The sequence below is a fragment of the Chelonoidis abingdonii genome, chromosome 2, assembly GCF_003597395.2.
Source record: "Chelonoidis abingdonii isolate Lonesome George chromosome 2, CheloAbing_2.0, whole genome shotgun sequence".
In the NCBI taxonomy this organism is placed as follows: domain Eukaryota; kingdom Metazoa; phylum Chordata; order Testudines; family Testudinidae; genus Chelonoidis; species Chelonoidis abingdonii.
In genome coordinates this window covers 217,507,178-217,527,175 of record NC_133770.1, presented here as the reverse complement: position 1 = coordinate 217,527,175, position 19,998 = coordinate 217,507,178, and the positions used below count along the sequence as shown (strand labels likewise).

Below are 19,998 nucleotides of genomic sequence, written 5' to 3'. Positions count from 1 at the left end.
TTAGGAGACAAAAGCCTTTTGTGCAAGTAAAGATCTAGCCACCATCTATGCAGTCCTTCATCACAGACAGATTAACTATTGAGGCGCCAATCTTGCAAGTCCTCTGCTTTCAATGGGACTACTATGTGCATAAGATTAAACATTTGCCTAGGAGTTTTTGCAGGACTGGGGCACTATGTTATTAAAAGTTAGCCTCAATGCAACATTAAGGTTGGGAAGTCAGATACTCAAGTGCCAGGAAGTTCCCAATGTTAAGAATTTAATGCTCAACCTTAACTCAGGCCCCTTTTGCAGATGCCTTAAAACAGCGGTTTTCAAACTTTTTTTCTGAGGACCCAGTTAAAGAAAATTGTTGATGCCCGCAACCCAGTGGAGCTGGGGATGAGGGGGTTAGGGTGTGGGAGGGGACTCTGGGCTGGGGCACGTGGTTGGGTGTGGAAGGGGGTCAGGGCTCTGGGGGTGCAGGATCTGGGGTGGGGCTCGGGAGGAGGGTTTGGGGTGCAGGAAGGGGTTCTGGGCTGGTGGGGAAGGGCTCAGAGCTGGGGCAGGGGATTGGGACACGGGCTTACCTCCGGCAGCTCCTGGTCAGCGGCACAGCCGGGGTGCAAAGGCAGGATTTCCGCCTGTCCTGGCACCGCAGACCACGCTGTGCCCCGGAAGCAGCCAGCAGCAGGTCTGGCTCGTAGGTGGAGCCGTGCAAGTGGCTCCATGCAGCTCTCGCCCGCAGACACCACCCTACCAGCCAATGGGAATGTGGAACCAGTGCTCAGGCAGTGCGTGGAGCCCCATGGCCCCCGTGCCTAGAAGCTGGACCTGCTGCTGGCCCCTTCCAGGACATAGCACGGTGTCAGAACAGGTAGGTAGGCACTAGCCTGCCTTAGCTGGGCAGCACCGCCGGCAGGACTTTTAACCTCCCAGTCGGCAGTGCTGACCAGAGTTGCTAGCGTCCATGGGTGCTGAGCAAAACAACCCAGTGCCTTACATGCTGTGACCCAGTACTGGGTCGCGACCTAAACTTTGAAAAACACTGCCTTAAAAGACTAATTCTCTCTACTTCAGTCAAATACTATGAAGTAATTAAAAAACCTACATTAGTATCAATGTCTTTTGGTTTATTTTAGGATTACACAGCTATGCTCAAAAAATTCAGGGAGTAGTTAAGGCTCCAACGTTAAGCATATTGCACATCCTGTATATTTTATAGCATGTATTTTATGCTAAACAGTACTGAAACTGTGTTTCAATGAGACATTTACAACTTCTCACGTAAATTGTTCCAGCAACTGTCAGAGCTGCAGCAGCCTAGTCAAGCTTCCAGATCTTGTCAGTGAGAATGTACAGTGATGATGAAGGCAGGGACAGGATTTTATTAGGCTCTGGGGCAAGTATATCACTTTGCTTCTCATCACAAGCAACCTTCAATTGTTTCTCCTCCCAAAACCAAGCAAGGTGTGCAATGAGGACTATGGGAGAGATTTTCAAGGCACAAAGGGCAGTTTGGCACCAACTCCTATTCAGTGGGAGGTGGCCATCTAATTGCCCTTTGATAATCTTCTCCTGTACATCCATGGGGAGTTTTAAACCTCAACCATTTTTGCTACAGCTTTGTAGAAAAGGTGTGTTTTTAATCAAACACAACAGGGAAGTAGTTTTGCCAGTCTTCTATAAACTCAAAAATATATAGAAAGATTTTGCTCAAATTTTCCTCAAAAATAAGCATCACTTTTGAAGCAAGAGATAGGAAAACTGCCTCCAAAAAGGTGAATCTTTTGAAGAGTCAAGACCATGAAAATGACAGGGTTCTAAGAATGGTAACTGTTTTGCCATCTGAATAGTAGTAGGCATTACTCTACATCCACTATACTACAAAATAAAATTTGTTATACTGGCTTAGTTGCATCCTGTAAACACATGTCCCTGGCCCAAAACAGAGAGATGGAAAAGTTCTTTTGTACACACTTTACCAAAAAAAAAAAAAAAAAAAAATTTAGTTTGAACTATTATTTTCTCCCCATATGTTGCTTTTTAAAATCTGTTTGAGACTTAAAAATCAAGATCAGTTTCTAGCTGCAACCATTTGAGTTATTAGAATAGTTTCTAATCATTAGAGGGAGACAGGGCTTTCAATGGCTGAACCAGCTTTGCTCCAGCTGTAGATATAGAAACCTTTAGGCTGAGATAAGCAGACAGTTTTATGCTCCCAACATTTTTTTTTTTTTTTTTTTTTGAGAGAGAGAGAGAGAGAGAAACGAGAAACTGAAAAGAAGATAGAATGAAAATCTTAACTCAGATCTAATGCATTACAATTAGGAGTGGGATTTTTTCCCCTGTAAATTACAAATTTGGGCCCTGATCCTGAAAACAGTGACACACATCCTTAGCTTTACTTGGAAAGACTAAGCACATGCAAAAGTATTTGAAAGAACAGGCCCACTGCCTCCAGAAAATCTAGCACAAACTTTAAAGACAAGGTATAAATAATTGTAGGCAGATCATACCTCAGTGTCCTGATGATGAACTACCACCAAGTTATCTACAACATTCAGTGCAAACTTCCCCGTCCTGTTCAACTTTAATATATGCATCTTCTTACAAGAGCTTTCCCTATGAAAACATGAACATCAGACATAAGAGGCATTGATCAGCAAAGTCATTTATATCTAAAAATAAAAACCAAAACACAACTTACCTTGGTAAATGATAAAGGACAACTTCTGCTCCAGCACTATTGGAAGTCCTTGAATGATGCCTCAGATAGAGAACATAAAGCTGCCCATATCTAACAAAAACAACATGATTAAAATGTTATTCTTCAAATAAATGAATATACTAGCAGAAAAATTGCACCTAGGAGACCCTTTCTGCAATGAAGACAGCAAGTTATCCTATTACTGGAGTGTCTGACCAGTCTGCCATGGTCACATTGCTTTCCCCTCACATACACATAAGTAGATTGCTTACAGAATCTAAATTAGGTGACAAATATCTATCATTCAGGCCAGCTCTGTCCATACGAGATTATTCTCTATTGTACATTTACCAGCCTTTTGTAATGTTTAGTTTTACATCTCTCAAGTGACAGAGACTCATCCACTTCCTAATCAGTTCAATCTTTTTATAAGATTTCTTTAGGCTCCTTTACGTTCAGTCCAGTACCAAGCACTTTAACAATACTTTATTATAAGATAAAAAGCAGACAAGTCATTTTACCATGACTGGACTGTACCCTCCTCTCTGGACCTCCACTACAAAAGCTGTCAATACCCTTTAAATGAAGGAAAAGACTGATTATTCAGTGGTACGTACATTGTAGCCATAGCAATATCTCTTTCAGAAAGGCAGAGTTTGGAGGACTTGGGTGCTGCAGGCAATTCAATTTCAAACTTTGATAATTTTGACATTGTTCCTCCCTGTTTTAAAAAAAAGTTTCAGTCTGTCAGGTCTAATCTAGAAAAAAAGTTTCTTCTTCCCTTTCTGTGAAGGGCTGTGATAATATGAATGGCACCCACTAGTTGTGAAAAGGGGCGATACTGTTCCAAAAAGAAGAGAAGTTTTTAGAACAATCAACTCATTTATTTACTACTATTTGTAGTGTAGACCCATCCCTGTTTGGTAGGCATTGTATGAACAGCAGAGTTATTATTACTTTAACATTCTACTGCGCCAGTTTCAGTGAATGAGGTCTTAGGCTTCCCTTTCAGATTAATTAAACTAATACAAGAATCTATAGTCAAACCCATTTACAGCTGAGTCTGGAATTCGAGACCAGAATGCCCTGATTTTCAGAGGAGCTGACCACCCAATAGGCACTCAGCCTCTTTGGGGTGGGGGTAGAAGCCTTACATTGATCATAGAAACTTTTTTTTTTTAAACAACTGATCTCTCCTGAAAACTGTATTTCAAATTTTGTATCTTCAAAGGTCTCTTGAGGAAGTTATAACAATATTAACATTTTAACTGAAAAAAAGTTGAAAAAAATTCAGTGGGTACCTACTAGCCAGCTCCTTGGCAAGACCCTGATCAGAAGCCCATGCCTTCACCTCACAATCCGCTGGGAAGATGCCAAGACTCTTGACACACTGCAGAAACTGAAGGCTTAAGCTACTACAGTTGCTACCGGGGTTGGATTTTAGAGTTGTGTTTAAATGTATTTTACTGAAAGTGTAATTTCTGGAAAGATAATTCTTTTGCCAAGTCACTGGGCCACCAAAATGTATGTATCATGGATTCTGCTTTTGCTGCATTACTCCTCTAATGTCAGCTATCCAGCATCATCTTGACTCACCTCCCCGTGAAAGCAGATCTATCTAGTGTTAGAGTGTCTCCCAAGTATTTACAAATAGAAATCTTTTCCTTCTCTACTCATAGAGAAAAAGACCGGCATGTAGGTTTTTATTTTGTCTGCTTTTTTGTTTGTAGGAGGGACTGCACCCATTACACATCTAGGAGGAAACTAAAAATAGGAAAGACCAATAGGGGATGAAGGGGGAAAGAAAGGGGGAGGAGACAGTCACCTGAAAAACCCAACGTATCAAACAAAACTTAAGATTGGGAATGTGTCCCTTACCTTAAAATAGAATGGCTGAAGGACATTGCCAAGGACTGTAGTCGACAGCAGAATGACAGAACTCTCCGGGCAATACGTGTACCAGTTTACATTGATATTCTGATTTTTCACCAGTTTCAAACTTCGCTTCTCTGGTAATACCTGGAGACACAAAGTAATAGCACCTTTACTATTCCAGTAGCGGCTAGCGGCCACGCCGTGCTAGGTGCCCTACCAGGTTGGATAAATACTGATGATTTTTTAAATAAAAATAGATTTAAATACATTTTTCTTTTTGAAAATAAATCTTGTTCAATTTTAAATTATGATACCCTATGTTAAAGCCTAAACTTATTATCTATTAAAAAAATCTATTTAAATAAATATGCAATATCAAATGAGCCCTCCTCAAATTTTAAGGCGTTAAAAGGTGATGTTTATTCAGTTATATACAGGATCAGGGGGAAATTATCTTAACCTTTTCAGGTCACCTCAACATTTACAAACGTGACAATGTCACATACTGCACTAAGTAAGTAAGTATCTATATTATTTTCAGTCTTTAAAATGCAGCAAATACTGATGTTTACATTTTTCCTAATGCAAATACTTTCAGTTTCTGGTTATGGAAAAAGCTTTTGTCTTAATTTCTTTTGGTTTCAGTTTAGTCAGCAAGTGCAGAGAAACTATTTTCTTCATTTGGACTAGTTCAAAGTTCAGAAACTGGGAGTCGGAAAAAAGCAGAAAAGCTTATCCATATCTAAGCTATGAATAAAAAATACAGTTGGGAGAGGATGAGACATACCTTTTCTAAACACTTTAAGGACCTCGGTGTGGCCAGAAGTTCAAACACCTTTAAGCCCTTAACAACTTAGATAGGAGCCTAGTGGAATTTTCAAAAGTGCCTAAGCAGGTTAGGTGCCTATCTCCCATGGTGTTCAGGTGCTTTGGAAAAACCCATTAAGCACATATCTGTATCTTTAGGCTCCTAAATACTTTGAAAATCTGTCCCATGATGACTAGAAACAATCTGTCAATTCACTAACTTAAGTTAATACTTTATTTGTTTAATAAATCAGTTTTAAATGCAAAACGCGTTTTGATAAGCTTATTATTCTTATGTATCTAGCACATTTAAGGTAGTTTTATTTAATAAAAGCAAATTTTACAATATTGCTTTTATGCATTTTTAATGTAATTCAAATTTCCACCCAAATGCAGTTTGACACAAATGAGTAAAAAAACAGCGTGTCATTTGCTATTTTTTAACATAAAAGATGTAAAAAGTATGAATCAGAATAAAACGTATGTTAAGCTATATAATTGTTTAAATAAATGCCTACAGATATAGTATATCCTCCTGGTTACCAAATACCACCAGCCAATTTAGTGGAAAGACTACAGTTAGTAGCAAATCAATAGGTTTAACGGTTATACCAATCAATGAGAATGGACCTCTCTTTAGGAAAATAACTAAGTAGTATAAATACAAAACAAGATTAAAATCAATTATTTAAATCAAGATTCTCTTCTTGCTGATTTACATCATTAACATCACTGATTTTAATCAATCCACCTCATGCGGTACATACAGAAGTCAGTCCCTACTCCAAAATTCTTATGATAGTGGGCTGTAATCCACAGCTTGCTTCACTTGGGTAGACTCGTGGTACATGTGGGACCTCACTGAAGTCAAGCGAGAAACAACAGATGATTTAGTTCTGCAGTCCAATGTGCACAAGTTTATTGTATGGGTTTTTGATTTTTTTATTTTTTTTTTAAATTCAACCCCTGCCTTATCACTTGCTCCACATGATCAACACACTCCAATAGTATTTTCGAAAACATTCACCTAATCACCAGCAAGAGGAATGTTTATCCAGTAGCTCACTCCAACAGCACACCAGTTAAATACAAAAGCCTGAGGAGAACTCAACAGTTAAGGAATTAGGACAAGATGGGAGGGAGATGGGTTTAAGATGGTATATGGAACATGTCAGGGATAAGCAGGTGTGACATGGTCTTAGCAGATGGGCATTAACTCTGTTAAACTTAGTACTGAATTCATGACTCAAAAATATTGCTGCTTTATTTTGCATGAAGTAAAAAAAATATTTCAAATTTGTTAACATTTATATTAATTTTACTAGAATTAAGGAGGTTTAGCAAGAGTTGCTAAACAGATTAATTAAATCCTTCTCACTCGAGTATATTTTCCAGTAATAGCATGAATAGGTTGTTGTGACAGTAAAACTATAATATATACAATGTCCAAAAAAAATTGCATTTAACTCTCTAAAAGCAAAATCATCAAAAAATTCTCCAGGATAAAACATTAACTTTTTCCTTATCTCAAGCTGTCAGTTTCCTTGTATAATCATACTAAGAAGTTCAGAGTCAGGGACTGCAAGATAATTAAGAGATTTGACTTCTAAGCAACAATAAAATGTAACACTGAAATTTCCAAATATACACATTTTTACAAGACAACTATTTGGATTACCTGATAGAATTCAATTCCTTGATCTGTTATGAAGACAATTTCTGTAGAACTTGTCCAGCAAAATCCTAAAATGTTGGCATTCTTGGTCTTTTATTAAAAGAAGATATAAACAGATTTTAGTAGAAAATTATTAACTATCCATATAAACAAGTAAAATTTTAGTGAAGAATCTGGGAACTTGCATCTACCCTAGTATATTTCAGCTTTGGTTTGCCTGGTAGACCCATTATTGGTATAACTGCAAGAAGTACTGCCATGCAGGGTACCAAATCATAACAATATGTCTTTATTTTATGACCCTCAGTCTGGGACCTTTCACAAGTACTACCTAAAATACTTCTTCAGCCTATCTGTTGGTATTTGCACCCATCCTCTTGCACAGTCACAGAGTAATACATGCATTATTATTATAATAATTATCTACAGAGATGTCATGCAGAACCATTCTTTCATTGTTATTATTGGAAAGCTATTGTGAAGAGATGGTCTTACATTTATAAAGGTACTAAAATCCTCTTTTTGGTTAAAAAAAAAAAAAAAAAAAAAAAAAGCATACTTATGCTGTCCTCTTATCCTCACAACCCTGACTGCGGGACAAACTCTAGGAGAGCGTGCAATTCAGCTTCCATGTCCAATAGAGCCAAACATAGTGGTGGTCTGGGTAATATGGATAATAGTCCCTAAAAGATCAGATTGAGAGAGACACCCACCCAAACTCCCCCTTCATTTCACATTAATTATTTGATCACAGTGCTAAAGTGGTCTGGATTCATTAGTGACTTAGCATTACCAATACCCGAGCAATTTCCTGTTTCCAGTTCCCTGAGCTTGGCTCCAAAAAGGGCTGGAAAAACAACTCTACCTCGATATAACGCTATCTTTGGGAGCCAAAAAATCTTACCACGTTATAGGTGAAACCGTGTTATGACCCGCCAGAGTGCGCAGCCCTGCTCCCCTGGAGCACTGCTTTACCGTGTTATATCCGAATTCGTGTTATATCGGGTTGCGTTATATTGGGGTAGAGGTGTACTGAGGAAGAAGCACATGTCGCCACTCAGGGGACAACTAGTGCAAGTTCTAAAACAACTGCTTGTAAGAGCTAACATATTCAACCATAATAATTATAAAATGTTACCAGTTTGAGTCATATTTTCACAGCCATTAACTATTCTACTAAAAGCTATCAAATACTTCCATTAGAATCAAAGTGCAGAGGGAAGCACTAAACAGAACGAGAAATTGTATTTTGGGGCAGTCAAATAGGAAATGCAGATCCAGCTCTGCCAGGTGCTGAGCATCCTCTATTCTCACTGATGTCAGAGCTAAGGGGCAGTATATGGTCCTGTGGACTAACCCACCCTAGGGAAGTACAGTCCTTTCATTCCCTCTAGTAGCTGGTTCACATACAAAGTTTACAGCATTTTGCTGCTTTCTGCTAAGGGATCTAGGGCCTGCTCCAATGTTCACCGAAGTCAATGGGAGTCTCTCTCATTAGTCCTGTAGATCAAGCAATAGAGGGTTCATGCTTTTGGCGCTGAAGGTCTCCAAGTCATGCCCACTGGCAGCCCACACAAGGTTTCGTTACATATGCAGAAAAAATGTACTAGGGAACTAACTTCTGTATCTCAGATGCTAATAATAACAGAATCCGGGAGCACACTTCACTCATGTCACTATTCATGTGCATCAGTGGTTCAGAGAATCTATACAAAACAGCCAGCTTCGTATTAGCACTTCATTTAAACTGAAGAAGTGAATTCACAACATACCTTGCATTCCTGTGTATATTCTAGTTGAGGGCTGTCTGGAATAAAGTTCAAAAAGTCCTGAAATAAGTAATATTAGAACATTAGCAACTATGAAGCACTGAATCTGATGAGCACAAAACAGGAGATGAGTAAATTTATCTAATCTAAAATAGGCAGAGATGGTATACTAGTGTAAAACATTACAATGCTTCTTTTCCACTTGAAGAAATAATCCTGTCTCCTAGCTAATTTTTCATGGGAAGAAATCAATTTTCATTAAGAGTTTACACTTTTAAGGCTGAATCATTCCTTCAGCAAGAGAGGGAAAAAAAAGTCTGGGAAGAGCTAGAAAATAAACTTCAATTCAGAATGGTCAGACACTCATCCTGAAGGGTTTGTCCCTCACAGATTGGACAGCAAGAGCGACTATTTGGATCCACAGATGTCATCAGATCTTCAGAAAAAAGAATGGCTTTTTGTGCATCAGAGAGTGAGGATGACAACCTCTCCTGGCTCAGTCACAGAAGGGATCAGGAAACTATTACTTTGGTTGTCAGACAGAGGAACTCTTTTAGCTTGTATGGCAGAGATCTGTGTTTTGGGACCTGAAGGACCAGAGTTCTAGTTCCAGCTTTCCGTGTTTATAGCAAAATTTCTTACCACACTCTTTGAGGTTCTCTGAACAGCCAATATCTTGTTCCCCAAGGAAAACTTGATGCATTTCACTTCCCCTTTGTCTTCCATTCTACACACACAAAAATCAGTAGAAGTATATTTCTATCATGTAATCATTTGTTACAGAATTTTAACAGCTGCTATTTCTCAAAAAAGAGAACAGATAGGCAAAATGTAAGGCAGACATTTTTGTGTACAACTTACAAGAGTTGCCAGACAAATGTAAGGTCCAATATCAATGCATCAAGATACAACAGGCAGTATATTCCTGAAGAATTACTGAATGGATCAAGTCTATTATGGAGTTACAAATGATTACAGCAACACACAAGATTCAGTAGCTTCCAAGAAATCCTTTGCCTTGACTGTCTTATTGCTACTATGAAATGGAATTAAAGGAAGAATTATGAACTTTGCTCATATTCTAATTCTAACTGAATGCATGACAGAAAACTATCGCCCAATATAATGTAAAAAACAGAATGCTCACTTTGTGCCTAATTGTGCAAAGGTGAGGAATACTCTCAATGTCAGTGACATTGCAGGACTAGTAACTTTGCCTCTGTGTTCTAAAACTATTTGCTAATTGGCAAGATAGATTGCTACGCACTTGTAGACCTGCACTCAGATATTTGTGGATCCTGAAATTAGTGTAAAAGGGCACAGCCACACTTGGGGGGGAAGAGGGGATATATTTTTATCATATTAACTAACAAGCAGAAAAATCTTAGTGGGGACAAAGCCGTTGTAATTTTAACATGCGTCAGCAAGTCAAGGTAAACACTAGGGGAGAGACAGTCAACTGAGAGAAATGGATTGTGGTTCCAACCTACAATGCATTGAGGACTTCCTGGAGCTTGCTGCACACCTGCAAATCCCATTGATGTCAGAATTGAAGGCACTCACGGCCTTGAAAGATAGTGCCCCCGTGTACTAGTGCTTATCCTGATCTGCTACCATGTGTTAGATGTACAATTGTCTTGTCCACACTAGAATTTTATCATAGAATCACAGAACTGTAGGACTGCAAGGGATCTCAATAGGTCATCTAGTCCAGTCCCCTGCACTCAAGGCAGGACTAACTAATAACTAGACTATTCCTGACAAGTGTAACTTATTTCTAAAAAACATCCAATGACAGAGATTCCCACAACCTTCCTAGGCAATTTGTTCCAGTTCTTAACTACCCTGAGAGTTCAAAGTTTTTCCTAATGACCAACCTAAACCTCTCTTGCTGTAATTTAAGCCCATTGCTTCTTGTCCTATCCTCAGATGTGAAGGAGAACAATTTTTCACCCTCCTCCTTTATATACTTAAAAGTCTGTCCCCCTTCAGTTTCCTCCTTGCCACATTAAACTAACCCAGTTTTTTCAATCTTTCCCCATGGGTCATGTTTTCTAGACCTTTAATCATTTTTATGCTCTCTGGACTTTCTCCAATTTGTCCACATCTTTCCTGAAATGCAGCACCCAGAATTGGATGCAATACTCCAGTTGAGGCCTTATCAGTGTGAAGAAGAGTGGAAGAATTACTTCTTGTGTCTTTCTTACAACACTCCTGCTGATGTTTGCTTTTTTTTTTTTTTTTTTTTTTTTAACACTGTGAGACTGTTGATTCATATTTAGCTCGTGATCCACTATCCATTGATCCACTTCCACAGTACTCTTTCCAGTCATTTCCCATTTCGTATGTGTGCAACTGATTGTTCCTTCCTAAGTGGAGTACTTGGCATTACTCTTATTGAATTTCATCCTATTTACTTCAGACCATTTCTTCAGTTTGTCCAGATCATTTTGAATTTCAATCCTATCCTCCAAGCACTTGCAACCCCTCTCAGCTTGGTATCATCTACAAACTTTATACGTTTACTTTTAATGCCATTATCTTAATAATTTATGATGTGTTAATAAAAATATACATTTTTTCCTAATGAACAAAGGCTGAAAAAGGACAGAGCTTTAATCAGAGATTTTTACAGGTGTTCTTCCACAGATACAGAACAGATAAGTAGTTTTTTTAGGGTATTGCTGCCACACAGGCACATGGAAATTTGTGATTCATGGAAGTTTAGAGCATGTTAACAAAAGATGCCATCTGTCATAAACAGATAGTAGGAGTTAATAGAACAGAAGTACTTTATATCTCTTTTGACTGTAAAGGGTTAACAAGTTCAGTAAGCCTGGCTGTCACCTGACCAGAGGACCAATCAGGGGACAGGATACTTTCAAATCTTGAGGGAGGGAATTTTTGTGTGTGATGTTAGTTTTGGTTGTTGTTCTCTCTGGGTGCTGAGAGGGACCAGACGCAACCAGGTTTCTCTCCAATCTCCTGATACAGGCTCTTATAAGTTCAAAATAGTTGAGTGCTAGTAGTAAGGCGAGTTGGCTTATGTTTGTTTTCTTTATTGCAAATGTGTATTTGGCTGGGAGGAGTTCAAATTTGTATTTTGTGAAAGGATTTTAATTTGTACTGTATACTTAGGCTGGGAGGGTATTCCCAGTGTCTATAGCTGAAGACCCTGTAACATATATCATTTTAAATTTACAAAAATAATTTTACGTTTTTCTCTCTTTAATTAAAAGTTTCTTGTTTAAACCTGATTGTTTGTTTTTTTTTCATTCTGGTGTGAGACCCCAGGGGACGGGGTCTGGATTCACCAGGGAATTGGTGGGGAGAAAGGAGGGAAGGGGGAGAGAAAGGCTAATTTCTCTCTGCGTCAGGATTACTTTCTCTCTCAGGAAGAGTCTGGGAGGGGGAAAGATGAATTTTCCTCTCTGTTTAAAGATTCAAGGAGTTTGAATCACAGTGATCTTCCAGGGTAAACCAGGGAGGGGAAGCCTGGGAGAGGCAACGGTGGGGGAAAGGGTTTACTTTCCTTGTGTTAGAATCCAGAGGATCTGGGTCGTGGGGTTCCCCGGGCAAGGTTTTGGGGGGACCAGAGTGTACCAGGCACTGGAATTCCTGGTTGGCGGCAGCGCTACAGGTTCTAAGCTGATAATTAAGCTTAGAGGAATTCATGCTGGTACCCCATCTTTTGGACGTTAAGGTTCAGAGTGGGGATTTATACCATGACACCATCTATTTTACAAAAATATGAGTTAGATTAGACAAGATACATTAAAATGCAATATCTACATTAAGGAAATATTATGGCTTGAGAATTTAAATGCACAAGTAGGTAAATTCAAAATTATTGTTCCCACACCTGCCATAAATTGGCCCTCGTATGTTTTAAGTGCATATGACTGCTAATGTCCAATAATGTTTGTTTGTTTTAAACTCTTGAGTTCTGGGTTTGTTTGAATTTTCAACCATAATGTAGTATTAACAATTTTTTTCAATGGGTTTTTTTGTTTTTAGAAAAAAACTTGATTGATCACACATGGTAATAAGTATACTTACAGTTATTATTGTTATTATTGAATGAAAATACGTTCTTAAAACAAAGCAACAGTACTTTATGGATGTTGCACCAATATGAAACTAGAGCACAACCAAGAGAAGTATACAGTAAAAGACAGCTGCAAGAGCACAAATGGTATCCTACATCAGTACAGAATACAGATGAAAATACCTTGCTGATCATACCTGAATGAAATGGGATTTTTGTCCTCCAAGCCTTTAACAACCACCCCAGTGGCTCCACCAGATCGGACAGCAAAAACCTAAGAGTTAAAATTGCATATTTTTTTAAAAAATGCAATTTAAGACACAGCTTCATAGCTAACTCAAATCATATCATGGTCCCAACAAGCCTTATTTCTGTAAAACTATGCATATGGTTTTCTACGCAAATATAAGGGATGAGTTCTAAAAAGAAAAGCAATTTAAAAAAAATTCATCTTATACAGAGTAGATAGCAGCAGCAATTCTACACTGATTGTGACCACATAGTATAGTGTGTTAGTGCATTTTTGCTTTGGAGACTTAAAGTTCTTATTTTGATTAGTATACATGTCAAAGTGTAGCTAAATGGCCCAGTGCAATCCTTAGATGAATAAACAAGGAAATAGGTATTTGGTATTACCTCTGCCTACAATTTCAGTTTACAGACAGTTCCAGTCTCCACACTGGAAAATGGACGTTGACAAGTGGAGAGGATTCAGAAGAAAGCTACAACAATAATTTGAGATCTAGAAATAAGGAATGCTGGTTTATATACACACTTGAACCGAAAAAGCAAAATATATGATTAAAACAGGTTTGTTATTTTGGTGCAAGTCTGTGTGTGGACACTTGTAATCAAAAGTTAAATCAACTTTAGCCACTTTTTCCAAAAGTCATACAAACTTTCACCAAAATAAACAAACATTTTAATTTATATTTGTGTTTCAGTCCAAGTCTGAGCTTCTTAAATCTATTTAGGCTGGCCTATAAAATCTCTTCATCTTATCCAACAGAAGGCAGAGCAGCAACTCTATCAGGTTGTAGTATTATCCACTATTTCTGAGTCATTCTGCCCTACAAATAGCTCCAGTGCCTGGCCCTGTTAATGGTCAAAATTTCACTTTACTACTAGGAAAGCTACAACTCCTCAGTTTCACATCTACAGCATGTGCTGAATTGCAGCAACTACATTTAATCACTTCTGCAAACTTGACTTTGCTAAGGCTAAGAAAAGCTAGGCAGAGCAGAGGTGCTACAGCTGTCTGCCACAGACAAGTACATATGTTCACATTCGGAAGGATCTCTTTACAATCATAAGGGCAAGCAAGACAGCATAGTGTCCAAGAGAAGTCATATTTGGAAGTAAAGAGTGATCTTAAAAATTACAACTAAAGGAGAATTATATTTTGTTCAACACTCCAGTAAGAGACACACCAATTAGCATTCAAAGTGACCTTAAGCAGCAAGAGGTATTTACTCATAGCACTCCAAGGGATTTAGGTATTTTAAGCACTATATACAGGGATATGGAAAAAGGGTAATGTAGTCACTGAGTATCTATCTTGGTTCCAAGGAATCCTTGAAAAGTTGTGTCTGTCAAATGGAAAGGAATTCAAATAAGCCCCTATTAAACTAATAATTAGGGCCGTTCATTTTCTGTTTTTATTTTATTTAGTTTTTCCCAGAAATGTATCAGTGTTTATTACCACAACAACAAAAACAGGTGAAAATCAGTGGAAAACACAATCATTTTTTCTGGGAAAATATCAGGGTTTATTTTGGTGGATAGAAGGATGGGGGGAGGGGGAAGGAAGTATTCAGTAGATTAATCCTCAGATTAATGGAATTCAATGTTGTTTACTGCAGAACTAAAACAGAACTCAAAACACAATGCCACATCTGAGGTAAGAAAACAATACATCTCTAATCCCCAAATAAAATTTTTCATTTTAACAAAGAGCTTACTGTTGTAGACTTAGAACTATTAGCCTATAAATATTTACATTTAATAATTGGGCAACACCATTTGCAGCACATACACTCAACTTCATCTTTTTCGCCTGTTTTTTTTTTAACTTTTGAATACTTCCTTGTGCTCCAAAATGTATTCTGATACAGATTTTCATTTTCTTCCCATTTTATTGTGTTAGATCTTTAAACCGCTATGTGCTAGCAGCTTGAAATGTATACACGGTAGGCATCAGATTAATCAGTACATTCAGATGTGCATGGACTTAAAGGCTTGCATGTGTGCCTGTTTATTTATTGTGTATACCTTCTGGATTAATATGTAGCCTTAATTCAATAGGCAGCTTTCCATATACACACACACTAATGTATTATCGTAATATATATAATGTACTAATGTAGTATCGTAATTATATATCATGCAATGTATTGTATTTTGCTAATAAAGCAAGTTATTTTTTAATATATTTGAATGATACAAAAGCAGAGTGAAAATCAGGAAAAAAGGAATTAATACTTTTTGTAAAACCCAGGATTTTTTTTTTTAAATCAGTTTAAACTGAAAAGGAAGGGGCTTAGTAATAATGCAGAGTTCGAATACTGTGAAAACTGGAGCACACAATGGAGAATTGTGCATCATCCCAAAGTCTCTTGTACAATTTTTTTTAAAAGTCAGGCGATAAGAAGGCTTAATACCTCAAGTACAAGGTCTGAAACAATAAAAAGAGTCACAGCTGAGAAAAAGGAGCCTAACAGTTAACATGTTAGCAATAGGACAGGGCTTTGGAGCAGAGCCCGAAGCTGGAGCGCAGAGCAGTAGGTTTGTGCCTGGAGCTGGAGCAGAGCAATTGAAAAATTTGATTGCTCCAAATCCCTGACTTCAAATGCTTTATTGATATAGTTACACTGAGAGAACCCACTAGTGTGGATGCACTTTATGCTGATAGAAGGTGGAGTTATGTCAACAGAAAAACTCCATCTCCCATGACATTAGCTACTTGGACAGAAGCACTCTTATCAGCATAGCTGCATTTACACTTAGGGCTTATCTATATTTAAAAGGCTACAGCAGACACTGCAGCACTTCAGTGTAGACACTCACTGCAGCGAGCAGGGGGGTTCTCCTATCAGTGTAGTTAATCAATCTCCCTGAGACATGGCAGGTAGGTTGACCTAGCACTCCCTCCACCAGATGTTAGGTTGGCTTAACTATGTCACTCAAGGGTGTGGATTTTTCACACCCCTGAGCAACACAGCAGGGTCGACTTTACTTCTGAGTGTAGATGCGGTCTGAGGGGTTTGCTGACAGTTATGTCATCTGGGGGCATGTTTTTTTCACACCCCTGACCAACATAATTATGCTGACTAAACTTGGTCTGACGAAGTGGGTATTCACCCATGAAAGCTTATGCTCCAATACATCTGTTAGTCTATAAGGTGCCACAGGACTCTTTGTTGCTTTTTACAGATCCAGACTAACATGGCTACCCCTTTGAAACTTGGTAGTGTAAACCCTGGCCATACATGTAACCTCTAAAGCAGGGGTCGGCAATCTTCCAGAAGTGTGCCAAGTCTTCATTTATTCATTCTAATTCAAAGGTTTCGTGTGCCAGTAATACATTTTAATGTTTTTAGAAGGTCTCTTTCTATAAGTCTGTAATATAGAACTAAACTATTGTTCTATGTAAAGTAAATAAGGTTTTTAAAATGTTTATGAAGCTTCATTTAAAATTAAATTAAAATGCAGAGTCCCCAGACCGGTGGCCAGGACCTGGGCAGTGTGAGTGCCACTGAAAATCAGCTGGTGTGCCGCCTTCGGCACACATGCCATAGGTTGCCTACCCCTGCTCTAAAGCCTTGGCCACACTTAAAAAGTTTTGTTATGTTAACTAAGCCACCATAACTAAAGCAACAAAATGTTCTAGCATAGATGCAATTATACCAGTATAAAAGCACTTAGACCAGTGGTTCCCAACCTTTTCGTCTGGCGGGCGCCAGATAAAGGACCACTGTGGCAGTGGAGCACCTGCCGAAATGCCGCCGAATTTCAGCGCCAACGCCTCTCGATGACGCCACTTGCCGTCGACAAGTGACGTCATCGAGAGGCGTCGCTGCCGAAATTCGGGAGCGACGCCTCTCAATGATGTCACTTGTTGGCGACAAGCATTGTCATCGAGAGACGTCCCCACCGAAATGCCGCTGAAATTCGACGGCATTTCGGCAGGTGCTCTCCCAGCGGCCAGAACACAGGCACATTAAGATGGCGCCCACAGGCACCGCATTGGGGACCACTGACTTAGACCTATATAATTTATTCTGGTTCAGCAAAGCAAACTAAGCTATAAAGTGACTTCTATTTGTATAACTGTGCGTAAGATTTTCTACTGGCATATATATATATATGTTTAAAAAAAAAAAACAGTCCACACATGTAAAAACATAGCTCCTGTTACTTACAATATTCAGTCTGTAAGCTGCAATTAACTGCTACGGTCATATTTTACCCTATCTAGCAAGACTACTAAATTTTATCTAAGGTAATACGTTTAACTTTTGATTTTTTCTTTATTCTCAAAAACTAGTTTAAGATTTTTTTTTAAACTAGTCTGATATTAGGATAACCTTTTGTGGCTCTTACCAAAGAAGAGGATGAAAAACCTTCTCGCCAGAGGTCAAAAGTGAGGTAAAAAAAGTACCTGGGACAGGGCACTCACTAAGGAGGATGGGGCACAGGATAGTCATATCAAAAGGTGGATACAAAAATGCTGGTTGCAGTCAGAGGCATATGGAAAATTTAGTGACCACAAAGAGTGGCAGAAACTGGAGACTGAAGTTCACAGCTAGAAATTTCTCTTTTAAGTGAAAGCTTAAATTATGTAAAAACTGATCAGCTAGACCACCACAGAAACCAGGTGGATGAGCTAACATCTTTTATCCTTTAACAGACCAACTTCTGTTAGTGAGAGAGACAAGCTTTTGAGCTAACACAGGGCTCTTCTTCAAAAAGCTTGTCTTTCTCACTAACAAGTTGATCCAATAAAAGCTATTACCTCACCAAACTTGTCTCTCCAATATCCTAGGACCAACCCGGCAACAACTACACTGCATATAGTAATACCATCCTTATTCACTGGGATAAACTGTCTAGTCACCACAGGTGAGCGAGCTTTTCCACGCAGGGGCCATTGTTACTAAGCCTTTACTTTGAAGTTATCCCTCAAATTATAAATCAAGGAGCGTGATGGAGGAGCAGCAGCGGCCCCAGAACTCTGAGCCCAGAGCACCAGTTAGATTTCCCAGGCGTGACTCCGCATCTGCCGCCACCTAGGGCCGTCCTGTCTCCAGCGCCACAGCGGAGGAGGCAACTATTTCCCATCTCTGACGATTCCAGCGTTTTCAGAAGAAGAACAGTTGGGGAAAGATTAGCACCAAGAACACCACCTGGGCGCCAGGGTGAGAAATCCAGCGCGCCGCTTCGCTGAGGGCGAGCGGGGAGATCTCGAGGAGGAGGAGAGACCCCACGCTCGCTTCGCCACAACCCCTCACTCAGTATCAGCTGTGCCCAGGCAGCGCTGACTCGGACCTTGCCGTGACGGGTTTGCAAGGCTGGGGCTGCAGCCGGCGCTTTCCCGACCCCGCTCACAGGGACGGGCAGGATTTTTAAGCCGCCTCTCCACAGCGGCGATGGCGGGCGAAGCCAACCTCGCACCGGACAAGCCCAGGCACCACCCGCGCTGCAATGGCCACAGGGCCGGGGAGCGCGAGGACGGCGCCGCCTGCCTTGGCGAGGGCAGAGGAGCGGGCCCCGCCGGACTAGTCCCACAGCCGGGTCTTTGCGCCGACGGGGTTGGGGGAGGGCCCCCCCCCCGGTCTCGCACCTGCTTATTGGCCTCATCGAAAAAGACGCAGTTGACGGGATTCGCCTTCTCGAACTGCACGGGCCGCGCGCACAGCGCCAGGTAACAGCCGCAGCTCATGGCGGCGCGAGCAGCCCCACCGGCGGCCTCCGCGGATCCGATTCCGGCCGCGCGCCCGCTTCCTGCTCACACTCCCCCTGCGCGTGACCCGGGAACTGCTGGCCCCGAAAGGCGGGGGAGACCGGGAGCGCGGGGAGGGGCCTGGGTCCGAATAGGCCCCGCCCCCCGGCGCTGTCCCGCCCCCTGAGGGGTGGGGCTGGATGCAAAGGTTCCCGTGAGCTACTACCGCCTGGTGGGGTCCTTGCTGGCCTCTGCACCCGTTTGCTCCAGAGCTGCTGCAAGTCCTTCTCCTGCCCCAGCCTTGTCACCGCCCCCTCTGCCCCGCATCCTACCACCACTGCCTCACCCCACTCTGCTATTTCAAAATCCTGAGCCCCCACCACCCGGCCACCCCACCTCACCTTCGCCATCCCTAGTTCCTGCTCACCTCATTGCTTCGCGGCCATCTCTCGTCCCCTGCTTGGTTTGGTGGCCCCGGCTCATCTTGTCCACATTTAAGACCCTCTTTAAAACCCAGAGCTGTATAGTTTATCAAGAATCCGACTTCTGTCTCAAAGCCAGGGATGAAAGTAAGCCGGTAGGGGCCGGTACAGTGTACCAGTAAAAAGCGGCCGCTGGTAGCGGCCTGTACGCAGCCAACATTAAAAGTGCTGCAGTGGCAAAGGATCCTGCTTAAAGCACTTTAATGTTGGCAGTGGGAGTTGCCCCTTTCCCCCTCCCTCCACCCCCCCAACTGACAACAGGAGGAGCTGCCAGTGATTTAAAAGGGCCCAGGATTCTGGCCGCAACTACCGCAGCAGCAGTGGCCAGAGTTCCAGGCCCTTTAAATCGCTGCTGAAGCCCACTTGCCCCACCCCGTCCACCCAAGGCCAGCTCCCATACTGCTAAGTATTGAATGTTACTTTCACGCCTGCTCCAAGCCAAACTGTGTGCAAGTACTATTAGGCAGTGGAGTTGCTGTCAGTTCCCTCATGCCATTTTTCACCATCTGGAGAAAACATGGAATTTTATTTCTCACACTTGAGTCAAATGAAACTAGTCAAAGCAAGGCTGAGATATTACAATATATACAAGCATCAGAGGGGTAGCTGTGTTAGTCTGGATCTGTAAAAGCAGCAAAGAATCCTGTGGCACCTTATAGACTAACAGACGTTTTGGAGCATGAGCTTTCGTGGGTGAATACCCACTTCGTCA

General features: G+C 40.7%; 1 protein-coding gene across 1 annotated transcript in view; it reads right to left on the bottom strand.

Annotated features, from left to right (window-relative positions):
* Positions 1 to 18,886, bottom strand: part of RMC1 (regulator of MON1-CCZ1) — a 29,261-nt gene extending 10,375 nt beyond the window's left edge. The window contains exons 1-9 of the mRNA XM_032795814.2: positions 18,706 to 18,886; positions 13,061 to 13,137; positions 9,458 to 9,542; positions 8,819 to 8,875; positions 7,050 to 7,136; positions 4,568 to 4,708; positions 3,307 to 3,410; positions 2,690 to 2,779; positions 2,499 to 2,604 (exon numbers count right to left, since the gene is read on the bottom strand). Coding sequence (XP_032651705.1) covers positions 2,499 to 2,604; positions 2,690 to 2,779; positions 3,307 to 3,410; positions 4,568 to 4,708; positions 7,050 to 7,136; positions 8,819 to 8,875; positions 9,458 to 9,542; positions 13,061 to 13,137; positions 18,706 to 18,804 — 846 coding nt within the window. The 5' untranslated portion in view covers positions 18,805 to 18,886. The remainder of the gene's footprint in view (positions 1 to 2,498; positions 2,605 to 2,689; positions 2,780 to 3,306; positions 3,411 to 4,567; positions 4,709 to 7,049; positions 7,137 to 8,818; positions 8,876 to 9,457; positions 9,543 to 13,060; positions 13,138 to 18,705) is intronic.
* Between the last annotated feature and the right edge of the window lie 1,112 nt (positions 18,887 to 19,998).